Genomic DNA, 18,824 nt, shown 5'->3' on the forward strand with positions numbered 1-18,824 from the left:
GATGTAAACAGAAATAACATTAAAGGTCACACAAGTTTTAATAAAGGTTATTATGTTAAAAAATAAGGATACTATGTTAAAATTACGGTCACTATGTTCCAAATAACGTTAGTTATGCGTGTATATAAATCTCAGGTCCACAATAATATTATTGTGGACCAGGTCCACGCAAGAATTTATGTGAGAATAGACATCTAGAGGAGGCGAATGTGTGCGCGATAGTTATTTTGGAATAAAAAAGAGAATAAAATAATGATTTCTCTCTCAAAATAAAGGTATTCGACTTCGTTCGAAAGACAAGGTTTTGTCGATGTCATTCGAAGGCAATGTTATTCGACCTCCTTCGAAAGACAGGATTTTCCTCCTTTTTTTAGGGGGGGTTTCTTTAGATTTAAATCCGGGATAAAAGATCTGATGGTGTCGTGAAATTGTTTCGTTGGTGAAAAATTATGCGAAGTCGCAAAGGTTTTCAATTTTTTAAATACGATCAGATGAATCCGATGAAAATCATCTTCGCGACTACAAGGGATCGTTAAATTGTCTCTCCAATATGGCTGTATTTTCCAGCGGTATAAGCGGGAGATGTGTTCCACATTTTAAGATTTGCTCGACGGTCGTAGTTTTTATGAAAGATATTTTTATTTGATTCAAATTATGTATTTGTAAAATTCTATTATCTTTGTAGATGCCATATGTCTTTTTATTAATGAATTAATTTTAGTATCCAAAAAAAAAAATTAAGGTAGTTGTTCGTCGTTAGAGGTGGCAAAGGATCCAGAATCATGTCTAGATTTGTTAGATCCAAAACCATTGCATAAGATCATGATCTTCAAATTTTATTTTGGACCCAACAAATATAACTCTGTTTCTAATGTACCGAATACAGATTTGAATTCTTTTTTGAGATTCATATATGACTTATTCGTTTTTTATATTTTATTATAATTAATTATAGATTTATTTATTATATTAAATGATTTTTCTAATACTTTAAATTGTTTCTCATATTACCTACATTATTTTTGTGAAAAAATTGTTATTTAAAACTTTATTTTTTGTTATTTTGGAAAAATATTGGCTTAAGCATGTAATCATAATAAAAGAACTTATAATACATATGTTTTTAGCTCATTATTAACTATGTAAAATAATATATAAAAAAAATCGAGCAAAAAAAATTACTACCTCCCTTTCATATCTTTTGCAACTTTGGGGTATTATTTGTGAGATATAAAATATTCCAATTTCATTTTAGTTTAATTGGCCTAAAAACTAATGTGGTCAAGAAAAAAAAAACCTAAAATTTTCTCTGTTCTCTCTCTTCTAACCTAGCCACCATAGGAAAACTTAGGGGCTGCCATCGATTTTTATCGATGGTAAGCCCCAAATTCTTCTTTAATTTAATGTTTTTAGCCAATAAAGATCACCAACAGTATGGTGATTATATTCAATCCCTCCATGTAGGGTTTAGTATTGTTTGTTTGTTTTTAGTGTGTGCAGGGATACAAATTTGGAAGGTTTGTCTTTCAAATTTGTGGAATTGCGGATCTGTTGGTATAGGGGTGCAGATTTAGAAGATTCGTCTTGCAAATTTGCAGATCTTGATGACCAATCAAATTTTATTACTTTTGCGGCTATGCATTGATGGAGCTCCGTCAAAAACGATGCAAAGACATTTAAAATTATCCAGGAGCAATTCAAAAGGGATGTCATTAGTTTAGGGGTGTTTAATTCTTGTATTGAGAATTTAGATCTCTTAAGGGATGATTGTAAGTGCCGAATGTCTCTTATTATTTAATGAAATCATCCCTCCCTATTCCATTCAAAAAAAAATATATAAAATATTCCAAAATTGTAAAAAATATGAAACGCAGGTAATATTTGCGAAATCCATATTCGAATCTACATATCCCAATTCATATCCATTAAACAAATCTAGATCTGAGCCATTGCCAACCCTGGCCTATTTGTAGTACTGAAAACTTCTAAGATACTTGTTGACAAAATCACGCACCCAGTAATAAAGTTGTGCATTAACCAACGGTCAAACTAATTTGTAATAAATATAAATCATTTCAAAAAAAAATCACCAAGTTTAGAAGATGATTCATAATACATTCTACAAAAATAAATAATTATAAATAACACACCCTAATTATTTTAACACTTGGTTTTCGGAGGAGTTTAAATTGTTTTTCATAATCAAGCTCTCTTCTAGCCAAATGACCTTTTGCTCCTTGATTGATTATTAGAAGTAACAACAAAGCTAACAAGTATGCTAGACTTTTTACAACCATTTCTCTGCACATTAAGGTGTTGTTTGGTTGCCTTTAGTTTTTATGGGCACTCAAAATTCCCATGAATATCCTTTTAGGTATGTTGTTTGGTTGACATTAAAAAGCAAAAATGGGGAAAGTCACAATTCATGGGAATTTTCACTTCCCACAAAACATGGGAAGTTACTTACCCACCCTTACCTTGGTCATTCACAATTCCTAAGATTTACAAATTCCCACATGACAACCAAACATATTTATGCAATTCCTAGGAATTTTAATAAAAGAAGTAATTTCCCATGAATTAGAATTTCCCATGGGAATTTACTTCCTACATTAACCAAACAAGGCCTAAGTTTTCATAAAATTAATTATAATCAATAAACTAAGAAACAATTTTAGTGTAAAATTATTATTACCTCAAACAAACCTTTTAATTCGGCTTCAAATGAATGGAACTCTTAACAATATGGAACTATTTTTAAGCTCTGTGCTCATGAAATATATACTTGTAAGACAAAATTAAAAATGGTAAAGTATTTAATGTTTTTTTGTCATTTATCATTAAATTAGAATCACAGAAGATATTCTATCCAAAAAAATCTTTATAAATATGGAAATCATTTAATAGTTATATACAATATTTAATACTATTAATATTTAATACTATTAAATGTTTATAAGAAAAATCAATTATTAAACATTATTAAATGCTTTTTGAAAATTAATCTACTATACTCCCTTTTGTAGACACCTAATTGTGTCTCCCCGACTCAATTGACTCAATGATGAATGACATTTTATCGCTAATTGAGCAAGTTGCGCAACGAAACTAAGAATTGCTTGAAAATATACCTTTACTCCAGTCGTCCCTTAATCCAATCCCTTTTAGCCCAAATCATAATCCGAGCCTTTCCTTTCTTCCATTTTAAACCCCAATCTGCCTAACCCTATTTACACAACCTTCAACAAGCCCGATATCTAAGCCCTAAACTACCCCAATCCATAGAAGGCTGAAAACGGGTTTAGTAATGATGGGATATGCCGCGACACGGCTCAATGCATTACACCGCGGCAAATACATCGCCTCACGGCATCTGCACCGTGACACGATATTTTTTTTTTTAATTCTAAAAGAGTGCAATTATTTCTTGTGCAGTCTCTCTTTTCCGCACCTAGCTAGCCTATAAATACGACCCTAATCCTAAGTTTCCGGAAAACAATACACAACAATACGTAACATAACAGAAGAATTTGACCCAAAAATACCTTTCAACCATATATATACAACCGATTCTGACAGTCCTTGTCAAGCAATTCGAAGTCCCATTGCAATAATTAGAGTTCTCCTCTTAATACTAAGGCCAAAATGATTTCCCCCTGATTTCTTAATTTACTTTGTTTGGTTTGTGAAGGGGTGGAAAATAAATTTCTCAATGGTGAAAAATTAAATTGAATCCATATGGTGGAAAACAATTTCCTTCGCAAAACAAAGGAAGCCACATTTTTCTCCCTTCTCCTTATCTTCTTTCTACTTTTCTCTCATCCATCTCCATAGTCCCACTCCTATGTTTAATTTCTCTTTTACCTACTTGTAAAAACCAAATAAAGGAAAACTATCTTACAAGTGTGGTTTTCCTTAGAAATATGTTTTCCATGGAAACTAATTTTTCATTGAAAATATTTTACATACATCATGCAAACATAGCATGAGCGTAAAATGGTAATCTATAAGAGATAATATAGTCGTTTAATATCTTGTTGGGGATTCGCCTCATTGTAAACTTAATATCTAGTTTTTATAACATTTACGCGTATAAAAATAGAGATATAACCTTTTAAAAACATGTCTTGAAGATCGCAAAAAGTCAAATGGGACAAAAAAAATTAGAAACGAAGGATGTATAATCTAGAAAATATTTAAAATAATCAATATAGGGAAGCATCTAAAATGACAATTGTAACCATCTTTTAGGAACAAGGAAAGTACTAAAGATGAATTAAAAATAACATGTGTGATCATCATGTGGTAAAAAATTCCTTCCCTGATATTTTTTAAATTGTTGTTATTAATATCTGGTTGATTTACTATTTCAACTGAACTAATCTAAACTCATTATTTTTTATATAAATTTATTATTCTTTTCTTTCTAAAAAAAATAAACTTATTAATCCGAAAATAAAGTGCCTTGTAGAGGAGAAAGGGCCTTGCTAAGCTATTTTGTGTTTATGTCGTTTTCAATTTATATACTTTCTCCGCATTTTTTCAAGATTTGAACTTTGACCAACACATTGTTTTAGGCAATTTAATTAACTTTAATAAAATAATATGTAAGTGGGTTTTTGGAGTATAAAAAATTGTATAAGAAAGAAAATAGAATTAACAATTAATTGAAAAATACTCAATGTAAGAGGAAAGAGCTAATATAATTATATATATATATATATAAAATAATAATAAATAAATAAATAAAAATAAAGTAGTATAAGATTTTGGTGAGGATCATGAGATGAGAGAGCTATAATATTAAAATGTATGTTTTTGCCAAAAAAATGAAATATAACATTTGTAAAAAAAATAAACAAGGCAACATTTGATAAATGTGACAATTAAAAAGACACGGAGGGAGGAAAACAGTAAAGAAAATTTTCAAGTGAAATTTTGCATGGATAAATTTAATTTCCTATTTGCTAAAAACTAAGGTAGCTTTATATTCTTACAAAAGGGAAAAAGGAAAGGAAGGTAGCACAACTTAACACAAAAAAAAAAAAAAAAAAAAAAAAAAAAAAAAAAAAAAAAAAACCTAAATTAGTTCCTTCCACTAGCCTAGTCCACTACCAATGATTAAGCCCTTGAGCGCAATGGGTTTACTGATGCAGTAACTTTGCATCTGCTCCTCGTTATGCAGACAGATCTCAACTTCTACACTGGCTGAAATAAATGGAAAAATAATATATTAATTAAATTTACCCATGTAAAATTAATAACATTTATGGGTTTTCAATGTAAAATTTATTGAATAAACACTATCAATGAAATTTAGGTGTGAGTTATTAGCTAGATCTATGAGGTGTTATGTTCAACTTTGCTATCGATTTATTATTTTTCAATATTTTATCGAACAGAATTTGAATTACACCATCTCACGCTAACGTACTTAAATAGTGTCTTGTATAAAAGCTAGAATGTCATTTTTAGCTGTTATGATCCTAACTCATGAAATTTCCCTACTTCAAAGTAAATACAAGTATAATAATTTGTGCTTTAATTTTTTTTTTTTTTCCTTTTTTTTTTTGTTTTGAGGAAAATTCGTGATTGAGTTAATAGCTTGGATGAGACAATAGAATGTTTGAAGTAAATACACCTCTTATGTAATTTCTTTTTTTAGAAGTAGATAAATATTCTTTTTTTTTTTTTTGAAGCAGATAAATAATTTATTGAAAACCAAGAAATATGAGAAAGAAAAAAAAATAAAAAATAAAAAGAGTGGAGTATAGTTTAAAAAGTGTTGCTATTAAAAAAACATCTGAAAATATTGCAATTAATGAAAAAAAAAGAGTTTAAAAATTGGGCAGTATAAGTATCCTCTCTTTTCGGCTGAGGATCATGGAGTTGGGGGACGGTTTGTCCCTCCATATCCCCTAGGAGTGACTTGAGTACGATGCTCACCTCACCCACCCCTCCTATGATAGGAGAGGCACCCCCTGTATCTTATTGTATAAAAAAAAATCCTCTCTATTCAGCTTTATAAAATTGTAACCTTTCTGTCAAGCAGGTTGGACGCATACATGTTCAAATCAAATAAGTATAATACTTTAAATGTAAATTTAAAGTGCTTTTAGTCCTTCACAATTTGTTATTCTTTTTCTATCCTTATAAACCGTCACTAATATTATTTTGAATGTTTAGTCAAAAAAAAAAAAAAAAATTAAATAAAGTAAATTATTTTGAATGAAAGACTAAGAACATTTTCAGTAGAGACGCTCAAACGCCACAGAATGTATACGAAATTTAATCTCATAGGTACCATCCCTAAGACCTCAACCATATTAGCTAGAGCTTTTTCGACTTTTTGTATCTCTCACTAGGTTCGATTAAGTACTACCTCTGTTTCATATTATTTACAACGATTTGATATATAGTATAAGTAGAAAATATCTAATTGTTGAACATAACATAAAACAAAGGTAGTATGTCAAATTAAACAAGCCACGTATTAAAGATGCCTTTTTGATATTATAGTGTAAAAACTTTACACGAACAAGCTATATATTTGACTCTAGGGTGAAGTAAGACATTCAAATTAGCTACGCCAAATTTTAAGAACTTTGACTATAAATTTTCGCTATGTATAAAATTAGAAAAGTTGAACTTTATGGGAAAATTCACAAAAAATATTGACAGTCAAATAAGCGTTGCGCATTGTATACAGCGAATACCTAATAACAGTTAAAATTTCGAAACAAGTGAAGTTTATATGTTGGCTCGACTACCCTAATTTTTACGTGAAGTTTATATTGGCTCAGCTCGGCTACCGACCCTAATAATTTACAGTAGTATTTTACTCAATATGGCACATTTACATAATTCTAAGATGCTATACTACTATAAGTTTATTATTATAACATAATTGCTCCTCGAAATTTGAACCCAAAATTAAGCAACACTGTAATTTGCGTGATTAATTATCAGGTCAAGTGTAAGAGATGGGACTAAGTTTTCTTTAGCCAGATTTTAAATGAATTTTCCTAGATTTAGGGGGGATGCCTAGAGATTTAGCAAATTTCGGAAAAAAAAAAAAAAAAAAAAAAAACACAAACCCTTGGGAACGCTTTAAGCTTCGCGTCCCACAAAGTAATAATCCCTCGAATTGACAGAACGAACGCGTAATTTGAGAGTAAAAGTCGAGACTCGCAATAATAGATAAATAAATAAAAAAGTGTATAAAACATCCTAACAGATATCTTGCGGGTTGAGATGGGAGGGTTTAGCATTTGATTCAAAACATTAGGTAACTTAGTGATCTTAATAATATTCGAGACTGAAACGATATTTTGATCCATCTGATTAGACAATTAGAGAGCTTTACCGTTTGAGCCGATTTTGACTGCTTAACAGGCTAACAGAACATCCATATAAACCTGTTTTAAAGTCGAAGTAAATTGCTATTGTTGACTGGCTTAGGGCAACATTGAGTACAAATTCCTGCACCCCTACCAACCTTGCGGACACTAGTGTTGAACCCAAATGGCCAACTGAAAACAGGCTGCTGGTATGGATTATCATTGAGTATTAAACCTTTGACAGTCGGCAAGCATTAAGGAACTGGTCAAATTTCAGGGTTAATGACTCGCTTAAGTTGGTTAAAATTGAAAAAGGAAAATGTAAAATCAGAAAACGGCCACTAACTCCGCGTCCTAGGTTGTTTTCGTAACTCATTGCAAGAGGGATAATTAGTGTTCACGAAATACAGGATAAATATTTAGTTTTTGCCGTTATTTGAAGCACGGTAGAAACCACAATAATGAAGTGAGGAAGACACAGTTAAATGGACCAGATAGGTGAATTTGAAATTTACAAAATCCAGTTGTAATAAATAAGTAAATTACATGTCTTAAAAAGATCAGAAATTGAAAAGTATCTAAGTTTTGATAACATTCAATCTTACAAATAAGGTTTGTTTAGGTAAGATTTTCAGGTTCAAATGTTCAACATATGTGCATTTAAGCAGAGTTCCGGTTTTTTTAATTACATATATCCAAGTTTTAGTTAACATTATTATTAGTAGAAATTGCACAGACCTTAGCTAGTTCAGACTATTTGACAAATGCAGTCAAACCCGAGATTTACCCTGTTCTTTAGTTCTAATCTTGCTTTTACCATAAACATATTCCTGATGAATTATTATAGTCCACTGCAAACATGAAGAAATACAGTAAACTGGCAGTTTAACAGTTTGTCCAATTCTACTACCCCGTGTTTTCTCGTCCCAAATTGTTTGCTCACAAAACTTGTGACATGCAAATTTGCGTGTCTCAAACTCTTATAGATGGGAAACAATTTGGGATGTCCTACATTATCTTCACTTCCTCTGCCCTAGTCAGTACATGAATTCTGAAGTTCCAATCGCTAGTAATGATAATTTGCAACCCCCCTTCCCCGAACAACGTTTTATCTCATCTTATGCTCATTGCCCATCCAAGAAGAATAACATAGAGGCATCTTAACATATAATATAAACTTGGTATGAAAAAACATTTACAAGTCAATTAGTTACAACAAATAGACAAGGTTCACTACTTAGGAGGGCCAAACAAATATAAAATGATCAGCAAAGAATGTAGCTACACAAAAAAACATGAACAAGATGCACAAAAATAATATAAACAGAATTTTTTTTCAACATGCAAACACACGAAAGGCACCTTTATGACATGCTTTCATAGCAGAAACCAAATATCACAGCATCAGCAATACTAAACACAAATGGTATGCAACCAGGGAGGAAACAAAAAAAGTGATTAATGAAGCAAAAAAGCGGCAATGCAGAAATACTCAAAATGTACAAGAAGACTACTGGAAACTCTTCTCCATAAGAAGTCTTTATTGTAAAAGTTCTCAGAATCCTAAAGCCTTTGTCCCACAACACCAAGTATCTCCCAATCTAATAGCAACACTTCTTCAATAATTCTTCCTATGGATTATCTACCACCCCTTTCACACCCATAATCCTGACCTAGACTCTCAACGTCAAGAAAATGATCTTGCTTCTTGTCCACACCCTCAAGTCAACCTTCTAAAGCTCTCCCAAAAAATTCCATGACATGCTGATTTCCCTATTTCGTCACTCACATAAGAGTTCAGAATCTACCGACACACAGTTGTCTTGTTGATGTCCTCATTTCCTACAATGATTCTACAGCACGCAATACACCTCACAGATACAATATATCATCTACTAAAGTCTAAAAGTCTATATTTCCACTTACAAAATTGCTAGATGACAGATACAATGGTACTACTGCACTAATGTAGATGTTTGGCTTTTCTACTAGGCTTTCTACTTGAAGTCAATTAGGCCTGGTATATTTGTATTGTAAAGAGGGGGGTAAGAGAAAGATATATAAACAATTATTGCCCACACAGCCAACTCTAATTTCCTAACAATAGCAAAAGGTTACCTCAGAGGGATTTCAGCCAAGTCAAGTTTAAATCAGAATTATTAATCAACAAAAAACGCAAGTGTATACACATAACCGTAATTTCATCTAGAAGCATGCTTGTTATAGAATTAACAAATTTCCTAAACCAATCACAATAATGCAGAGTTAACGAATTTAAAGATCTTCAGCCGCAATATTGATCCCCTTCCTCACCCCACCCCACCCCCCCCCCTACCCCCTCGCACAGCCGCCAGCCCCCCACACCTGACCCAAATGGCAAAAGACTAGATGATCAGAAAACCAATAATACTCAGGATGTGAGCACAAGCAAAAGAACAACCCAGTTATGACAGCTAACACATAAAAGAAGCCTTCAACATAGCATAACTTGATGGACTCTATGGCAGCTATTGGACTCACAAGAGTCACAACCCCATCACAACACCGCCCCCCTCCCCCCCTATGAGAAAAAAAGGACGGGAGCATGGACACATGAATCAGAAAAATAAACTACCAATCAGCTACCAACATCTAGCAAAAAAGCAATAATCAGGAAATGCCCAGTCAATACCAAAAATGGTTGGATGAGGTGTACCTACCTACCAAATAGAAATATCACTGCTGATTTCCCATATGAGAGCTTGCCTGCTGCTGTTGCTGCTGTATTTGAAGGAGAAGGCTGGCAGCAAACTGTAGAGTGGACTGGTACCGTTGATTTTTGTCAACTTCAACCTCCGATGAGCCTTGACCAACTCCAGATGGCAATGTTTGTGATCTTTCAGGTGGATTTAAAGACTCTGAGTTCATATTTCCATTTGAGGTTGGCAACATAATCTCTGCATGGGAAACATCAGCACCACCAGCTTGATTAGGGTAGAAACCTGGATCACTATGCTGCTGACTTTCTGCTATTCCATAAGAGCCAACAGGTGCTCCATGCATCATCCCATAACCCTTCTGAAAGTTGTGATCTGAGGGATAATGCTGCATATTTTGCATTGGTGGCACAAACTGTTGGCTTTGTGCTGTAACAGGGTGAACATTAGGAGGCCTAGAAGAAACAGAACTCTGCTCCTGAAAGTTGTACAAAGGATTTTGCATTTGCATATTTGCAGGAGGAACTTGAACAGGGTGACTGCCCATGTTAGAGTTGGACGCGTATGACTGGTAATTATTGAGCAGCGGTGCATTAGGATACACTTGCATCCCAAACTGCTGAGATTGACCAGTTGGATCAATCGCTTGAGGCTGTTGGTTCCAATCCTGCGAGAAAGCTCCTTTCTCATTTGTTGAATGAGGTTGAGAACGTCCTGTGGTGGAGGGATGTAATTGTGGCTGAGCACTTTGAGCAGCTGAAGATTGGGCTGGCAGGAATGCATGAAGTGTAGCAATAAGCTCAGGTGTTAATGTAACTGCAGGTCGTGGTGTTGAAGAAACACCTTCATTAGATTGATTTTGTGAAACAGATGCATTTGGGAAGGATGCTCTTGAATGTGTATCATCATGTACAGCTCTACCATAATCCATATGAACAGCTAACTCTTTTTCAGGAGCTACATATTCTTGTGTAGGAGGCTCCAATTGGCTCTCTGACTGTTGAATGGGAGGAAGGGGCAGATGTACTGGCTGAGAAAGAGGTGGGACAACTGGGGGTTGCTGAGGCAACTTAAGCACTACTCCATATAATCGCTCAGGCCCATTCACTTTCAGAACGTCCGTCAGGAAACCTGATGGCGGGACCAAAAATAATGTGGTCCCATCATCTAATTTAGCCACCCCAGCACGGTCCTTTGAACCAAGATACCTCAGAAATTCAGTATAATTAGCAAAATCGTCTTCACTGTCAGGCAAGAAAAAGACAATATCAAACCCAATAGCACCAGCATAATGCTTCGCTAACATGTCAAGCCCTGTTCTTGCAGAGCAATTAACAGATTCTGGTCTGCAAAAAAACAAAAAAAACCTATTAAAATACATTACAAATTCAATATCAAGTTCACAAATATAACTAAAAACAGCCACGCTTGTTATAATATTAGTGCGTAAACCAACAATATTGTGACACATTATTAAAAATAAACAAAAAGACAAATGGATTAGGAAATGCATTCAAACCACATAGCAACTTCCTAAATAAAGGCACAATTGTGCAACAAGCAACATCACCAGTATATAGTAGTTCCCCAAGCTCACAACAGACAAACAGGCATAAGGGTTACACGTGACAGATTATGTGAAGATAAAAAGGAAATAGGCAAGTGAGTTACGAGTGACAAAAGAGCTTACAACCCAAGTTTAATACATTATTTCACCGTTTCAAGGTGGCACTCATCAATCAAAATCTCTGGCATCCAGAAACAAATTGAAACTAAATTAGATATTGCGATAAAGCTATAATACCTAGATGGCTTATAAACATATAAAAAGAATCAGTGGCAGCTCAGCCAAATATAACCATGTCAAAGTACAGGGGAGTAAGTTAAGCCCAAGCTGCACAACCAGATCACCAAGGGGGCAATGACATCAAAATAACAACTTACTTTTATGAGGAAAGCTTCACTCATTTACTATTCAATAACTTTATCCTTTCGACAGCTCAGTCATCAGATTTAACAGAGGTTAACAGTAACACATCTAAAAACTAACTAGCTAATCAGAAAGTTCATCCATGGACACCTCTTCTATTCTACCTCCTACCCCTTGCAATTACTCTGAATTCACAAATCCACAATCACCAACTATTACCTCAGCCTCATGAATATCCACACCAACCACAGATGGATAATAAAACATATAAATAAATAAAACCTTCTCTAGTAAGGCCTTCAAATACTCAAAGCACCATAGACCCAAAACACATTATCCACTAAATAATCGCGGGAGCACCTAAACATTGCAAAATCTATAATCCTGTCTAAAGATAGGGTAGCTAAATACTACAAAGCTTCTTTATTGCCCCCTTTTCAGTTTCAAAGTGATGTCCTCTTGAAAGCCTTGAAACTCTTGACTCAGGGATGTAAAACAGAAACTAGGCTCCATAAGATAAAGTTAGTAACAATCATGTAGAAATAATCAAAGACTATTACACTTATTTAAAGCTACGGCATGGGATGTCACTCCTAGCTGAGCTCATAGTCTCATACGACTCTTAAACGCATCACACGTAAAAGCAAATCATACATTGATCTGATGGCTACTGAAAAAAGGGAAATCTCATTTCATCTTGGTTACAACTTCACATCTATCACCAACATATAGATGGAAAGGTTGTTGTTTGATGTTTTTATTTCAAAAAACTTTATTTTGATCCCATTACTTGGCTACATGGGTATTTGTTAATTTCTCCCCAGAAACAAAATTCACTTTAATAGTAATCAGAAATATGGAAGAGGAAGATAACTATGGAGAGAGAGAGAGATGAAGTGATCATAAAGGATGATCAAAAGAAGGAGATGGAGGGAGAGGGGAACTAGAAAAAAATAAGGGCAGGTTAAAAAAGGATGACCACCAAACAAGTCACTAAAGAAATGGGTTTGATTACTTGATACGATATTATGATTGCACTCCTCCCCCTAATACCTTTCATATCCCTTTTCTATTTGATGGTGAACCAAAGTACCTAACAGACTCATGTTCTTTTGGCATCCCCGAAAAAGCATATCATTAAAACCAGACAAAAATATAATAGAAATGTGGCTGCATCACCACATTCTGTGGCATTGTAAGGAATCTTTGAGGATGGCAAAGAATTTAAGCTTTTACGACTGTAATAATAGGCCGCCACAGCCACAAACCATCCACAATGTCTGCAAAAAAGGATCCACAATCGCATCACGATTTAAAACTCTAGCTATAAGATTTATAACTATCCAAGACAAATAAGTGACATTAAACAGCCAACTGCGACAAGAGATTGGTCACCAAAACATAGCTCACAGAAGTTTAAAACGTTAAAACAACTATATCAAATGAGAAAACTCCCAAATATAAGAAGAAAATCTTACAGTTCACACTCTAGCCCATTTCCCATTGGTATGCATCGAGCATGGCAGACAGGATTGCCACCCTTGGCAATGACACCACGCCATATATAATCTTCACTAGCACGCCCAATAACATTTCCTTTTGCAGCTACCATTCCAGCAGGACCAGCAGTATAAGGTTGGTCACTTGCAATATATTCATCACCTTTTCCTGTTGGACCACCTATTCTAGACCTCTTTGGTTCCCTAGGGAGCTGGTTTGGATCAAGAACATCCCACCCACTTGTCTTATAAGATGTCCTACCTGGGAAAGAGGGAGGTGGAAGCAGTCCAGCAGCAGAAGGAGACGGTTTTCTGTGGTTAGCTGGAGCATTAGCAGTCATTTCAGACATGGTAGAATGCATATTGGGATCATGAAAATCTGGATTGGGCAATAATGGATCCATACTCCCTCTAGGCCCAAATGGCCGAGGCATACCTGGTCCAAGCACACCATTAGGAGTAGGAGGTCCATGGAAACTGTTTTGCAACATATTACGACTTGAAGGAAATGCATCCATTATGTGAGCAGGTGGTCCAAAAGAAAACTCATTCCCAAACATTTCTGGCCTCTGCCCTCTAATTCCTGGATATGGCGGTCCAAAATCTTTGCCAGGAGCCAAATCACTGTTGGAGAACATTATTGAAATTCGAGGATCATTAAAAAGTCTTCCTTGCAAGGCCTCCTTAGCTCGCCTTGCTTCCTCCACACTTCTGAATTCTACAAAAGAATAATGTCTTGAAGGGAAACATTTTATTCTCTCAATCTCTCCATGCAGTATCATGGCATTATTCAGCATTTCCTCATCAATCACAACAGAAGGCGGATATCCAACCCATAAAACCTTACTGGGTTGACCCACTTTACGTCCTCCTAATGGTTGAGATGGCTGAAAAAAAAAATAAGAATATTCACCAAGAGTCTTGCAAACCCGTTCGCTCGTAAGATTAACAAATAAAAAATGAAACTAAGTACAGATATAACACGCATATCTCAGGTCTACACAAACCCACATAACTGATGCTAAGAATGATGTTTTTAAGAGTCAGGGAAAAGTTTTACTTGCATCACAGCTTAAGGTTCATACCTGCATTCTCTTGTGTCCTGAATAAGTAGGCTCAGGGTAATTCCTTGAAATGTCTGGATTAATCCAAGATGGATCAAAACCCCCCATGCCTTTGAATTGTGCACTTCCCGGATCATGGAAATCAGACTGATCCTGTTAGGTGGCAAAATTCCAAAAACAAGATAATAAGGTCATAAAAAATCACATGTGAATAGAAGAGGGAACTCTCAGAAAATATTTAGTTGTCGGCCAAACAACCAGTTATGAGAACAAATGCACTTCTTGCAAGTAATACCAGAACACTGTTGCAAATTCATGCTAAAGCTACTGTGAAATGAAGAAATATAGTATAGAAAACAAGACATCTGAGAAAGAGAAAGAAAGAGAGGAGCGGATGGCAAGCAAGTGGTTGTTCTGCAGTAGTAGAAAGAAATGCAGCACCCATGCACTACATTGCAATACCTATTTACAAATGCAAAGCTCAATTTTGAAAGCATTTTTAAAAAAGTATATACTAACCCTCTTCGCAGGATAAGATCTTAGATAATCAACACGAATGCGATCATCACCGATTTGTAAACCATTCACATTCTTCACTGCAGCTGAAGCATCTTCCAACCTCACAAAATCAACAAGTGCAGTATTCCGGTCTCTAATGAACTTTAAATCTTCAATTTTACCAAATTTACTCAACTCTTCCTCTAGCTTTTCCTTAGTGACTGATGGACCAAATCCACCAACCCATACATGCTTGGAGGGCTTAGCCTGCAAGTCCAATGTCTACTATGAAGGTCTAAGCACATGAAAAGCTCTAAAAAAAATTGTAGCGCAGATAATATAGCCAACAAAACTGCAACAAAAAACTAACTACTCTTTTTTAACCTTTAGTACATGAATTTTTTATAAAAAATTTGCAATTCTCATGATTTCAAGTTATCAGACAGAAGAATACAGAATTGCAACATAAGACCTCCCATAAGGCAATTTGACAATTTATTGACCTTAGGTGCAGATTGATAAAGACGAAGACCACGGAATAGGCATAAGCCCTTATGTTATGCAGTTGCTTTGAACTAGAAAATTAGATCAACAAATTCATTCGCCACAAAAATGGCATCTTAGCAACAGTTATTTAGGCAATATGAATTGGCATGGATTATTATGTTCACAAAGATGACAATTCTAAATCTATTTGGCTTTGTTTTATCAACATGGTCAAAATAAATAATGGTGATAATAAAACCATGTGACTATCTTATATTGCGAACGGATAAGCTTTGATTACAAATACACTACTATCTACAATCGCTCAATTGTAATCGCCATTGTGAGTAAAATTGTTTAGCTGATATCATCCAAGCAAGAGCAATTTATAGTTGTTTAATTACATAAAGTAAAATAATACACCACTCAAACTTTGGATTGCATTAGCCAATGAGGAGTGAAAAAGGTACTGCATTTTGATTTGGAACACTAGTATATATAGCATCCATGGGTACATCCGACCCCATCCTAACCCGTTGGAGTAAAATTGATGCGGTAGTCTGCATGAAGTATCAGTGGAAAGTCTGGAGGCCACAAAGAGAATTGAATTCGGTACTTGATGCCATTCAGCTAATATACATTCAAGTTGTGCAATCAGTTATAGCTATTATCCGGAACATATGAATTGGATTTCAGTTAAAATAAACAAATGCTCAATAGAAATGTAGTTAGTCGATTGACTTAATTGTTAATCTCGGTTGCATTATGATGTTCCTCTGTTACGGGTCTAATGCAATCTATTTTCGATTTTTCGACTGTGATATAGGAGTAATAGTTGTTTAATATGAATAATTTTTATTAATTGACAACAAGATTTATTAGATTCGTAGTTGATCGACAAAGATTGCGATGAATGTAACTACAGCAAAACCTAACCCAAAATAAATTAAATCGCGAATAATCCAATTTAAACGAGAGGATTGTAGCTGAAAGTCAGCAGGTTTAGATGTTCATTACAGCACTACAGGCCTACCGCTGCAAAAAATTTCAATTTTCACTACTTTTTATGAATTTACTTATTGATCTTGGCCTGAATCTCCTAAATACTAAATCCTATATACTACAAGACCGATTATCACATAATCCTCTCTTTCAATTAATCGTGCTGCGTAAACTAACTATAATCGATGTACCTAATTTGATTGAGATGAATTTGATTTTCGAAACCGGATAATCCGAATACCACGATAATCCCTAATTTATATCTATCCATCATCTAAATTCGACTCGGATTCGAGATATTGTCGCAAACAAACAGCAATTAAAAACACAAAAACCAAATCCAATCAACAAAAAATTTATAAAAACAAATTCGATTACAAAAATCCAAAGAAAAGAACAAACCGGTTTGGCAAACTCAATTTTGATTGAATTCCCATTAATTAAAAACCCTTGAAGAGCATCTTTAGCAGAAACAGCATCTTCAACACGCTTATAGTAAACAAAAGCGTAACTCCTGGAAGCGTAGCAAGTGATTCCGTCAAGCAATCCGTATTTCTCGAACAACTCCGTCAACTCAGATTCGGTAACTTCTGGAGGTAAATTTCCGACCCATAGATGACTCGAAGTTGCGTCGATTTCTGAAGCGTAGGGTTGCTTCTTCGGCTTCATCGGCATTGCTTGATTGATTAATTGATGATTTGTTTTTTTTAAGAGAAAACCCTAGAAATTAGGGATTAGGGGGAAGATGAAATTAGGGTTTGTGATTAGAGAAGAAAAGAAGGAATCTGAGAAGAGAGAGAGTAAGAAGGATGTGAGAGAAGATTGGGTTGGGTTTTGTATTTATATATAAAGAAGGAATTGAACGACGGTGAGTTGGTGGCCGCACAATTTTATTAGCAACCGTTTTGTTATGTTGCTGCCCACTACCAGTCGCAGACTATCACTGTAGATCGTGTGGTCAATGATTTTCAAACTTCTCGTATACTCCTACTAATCTACTATTCACGTAGGATCGATTAATGTTATGTTTAGTTCACCTACCTCGTATCTATACCTAGTATTAAAAACACAAATCAAAATGCATTCATTGTCATGTGTCACCTTTTTTTTTTTTTGTTGAATAATGCCACATGTTACCTTATTTAATCTATCCTTTTAATTCCTTTTCTAACATATAATAAAAATTAAAAATAAAAAATAGCCATAATTCCAATGCATATTAATGTTGTTTAGTTCATTCTCCTCCAACTTAACATCTCTTATAAGTTTATTTAATTTCCACCCCTTTTTCTTCTACCAATAAATTAAAAACATATTATAAAACAAAAAATTACATTATATACCTATGAATAAGATGTGCATTGCACAGGCCAGAAGATTAGTTTAGTTTAGCTAGAGAGTATCCGTGCTAATGCACAAAATAAATAAATAAATAAAAATAAAAAATTGGAGAAGCGAAAGTTATTTAATTTGGAGGTTATAGCAAAAAAAATGAATAAAATTTGAGAATTGGGCTTTTGGAGGGCTATGGTTAAGTGTTGACGCAGCTAAAATAATAATGACATACCAATTGAGACATTTCACAAAACGAGACATTATTGTTTTTTCCCAAAATGACCCTTACAACCTTTAATGGAACATTTTTTAGCACGCAAATCAAGAAAAAATATATATAGGCGTAAAGTAAGCCCCACTAGTGTTGATTGAATCAAAAGCTGGATAACAAGGTCACTAGTGAAGTAGTGATACACTAGTTGTACAAGGTTACAACGTATAACTTTTAAAAAAGGGGGGCACATTTTAGAAAAGTCAATAGTAAAAGGTTATTGTATAAAATTTCCAAAAAAAAAAAGTTCAAAGCGAATCATATCAGAGTAATAGGATTGGGTCATAGTTTATCGTATATGTTGGGATCTAAAAGAGTGTATGTGTGACTTTTAATTGTTCAATATCTTTAATAAAACAATCGGATTAGATCAGAAAAACACAAATTGGACGAGAGATTGTGGGTTTTTTTTTTTTTTTTTTTTGGTGAGTCTAAAATCATTGTTGAGGATAAAGGCCTTTAAATGAAAACTCTAATATTATTTTTATTAAAATAAAATTTTCAATTAATCCTATAAGGAACACAAAATTTTACAAAAATCAGTGTGATCCGTTTTAAAGTTGCTCTAAATAATCAAAAGTTACCTTAAAATAAATAAAGGTTTTTTTATACTATTGATAAAATTACTTTATTTATGTAACGCCCTAGAAATTCCCTTATTTTAAAATTTCCATTTTACCTTTTAATAAATTCAATTAAGGAA

The 18,824-nt window shown here is 34.1% G+C and overlaps 1 protein-coding gene across 2 annotated transcripts; it reads right to left on the reverse strand.

The window, feature by feature from the left end:
- Positions 1-4,914: 4,914 nt before the first annotated feature.
- On the reverse strand, positions 4,915-17,492 carry LOC110718151 (flowering time control protein FPA-like). Of its 2 annotated transcripts, none has more exons than XM_021896951.1 (6): positions 16,918-17,492; positions 15,049-15,294; positions 14,551-14,682; positions 13,445-14,352; positions 10,044-11,382; positions 4,915-5,208 (listed from the first exon to the last, which is right to left on the reverse strand). In XM_021896951.1, the coding sequence occupies exons 1-5, from the start codon at positions 17,188-17,190 to the stop codon at positions 10,056-10,058; spliced, it is 2,886 nt and encodes a 961-aa protein (XP_021752643.1). In that variant the 5' UTR covers positions 17,191-17,492; the 3' UTR covers positions 4,915-5,208; positions 10,044-10,055. The 2 variants fall into 2 exon arrangements, with proteins under 2 accessions (XP_021752643.1, XP_021752642.1); XM_021896950.1 differs by having other exon boundaries at positions 10,040-11,382.
- Positions 17,493-18,824: the final 1,332 nt, after the last annotated feature.

Source organism: Chenopodium quinoa, unplaced genomic scaffold (assembly GCF_001683475.1).
Source record: "Chenopodium quinoa cultivar QQ74 unplaced genomic scaffold, ASM168347v1, whole genome shotgun sequence".
NCBI classification, from domain to species: Eukaryota; Viridiplantae; Streptophyta; class Magnoliopsida; order Caryophyllales; family Amaranthaceae; genus Chenopodium; species Chenopodium quinoa.

Bases quoted from the DNA above. Each gene is read 5' to 3' on its own strand.
- LOC110718151 (XM_021896951.1), bottom strand. From the start codon at position 17,190: ATGCCGATGAAGCCGAAGAAGCAACCCTACGCTTCAGAAATCGACGCA. The intron at 15,295-16,917 runs GTTTGTTCTTTT...TTGGACTTGCAG, and splicing joins AAATTGAGTTTGCCAAACCG to GCTAAGCCCTCCAAGCATGT. The intron at 14,683-15,048 runs GTTAGTATATAC...GCCACCTAACAG, and splicing joins GATCTTATCCTGCGAAGAGG to GATCAGTCTGATTTCCATGA.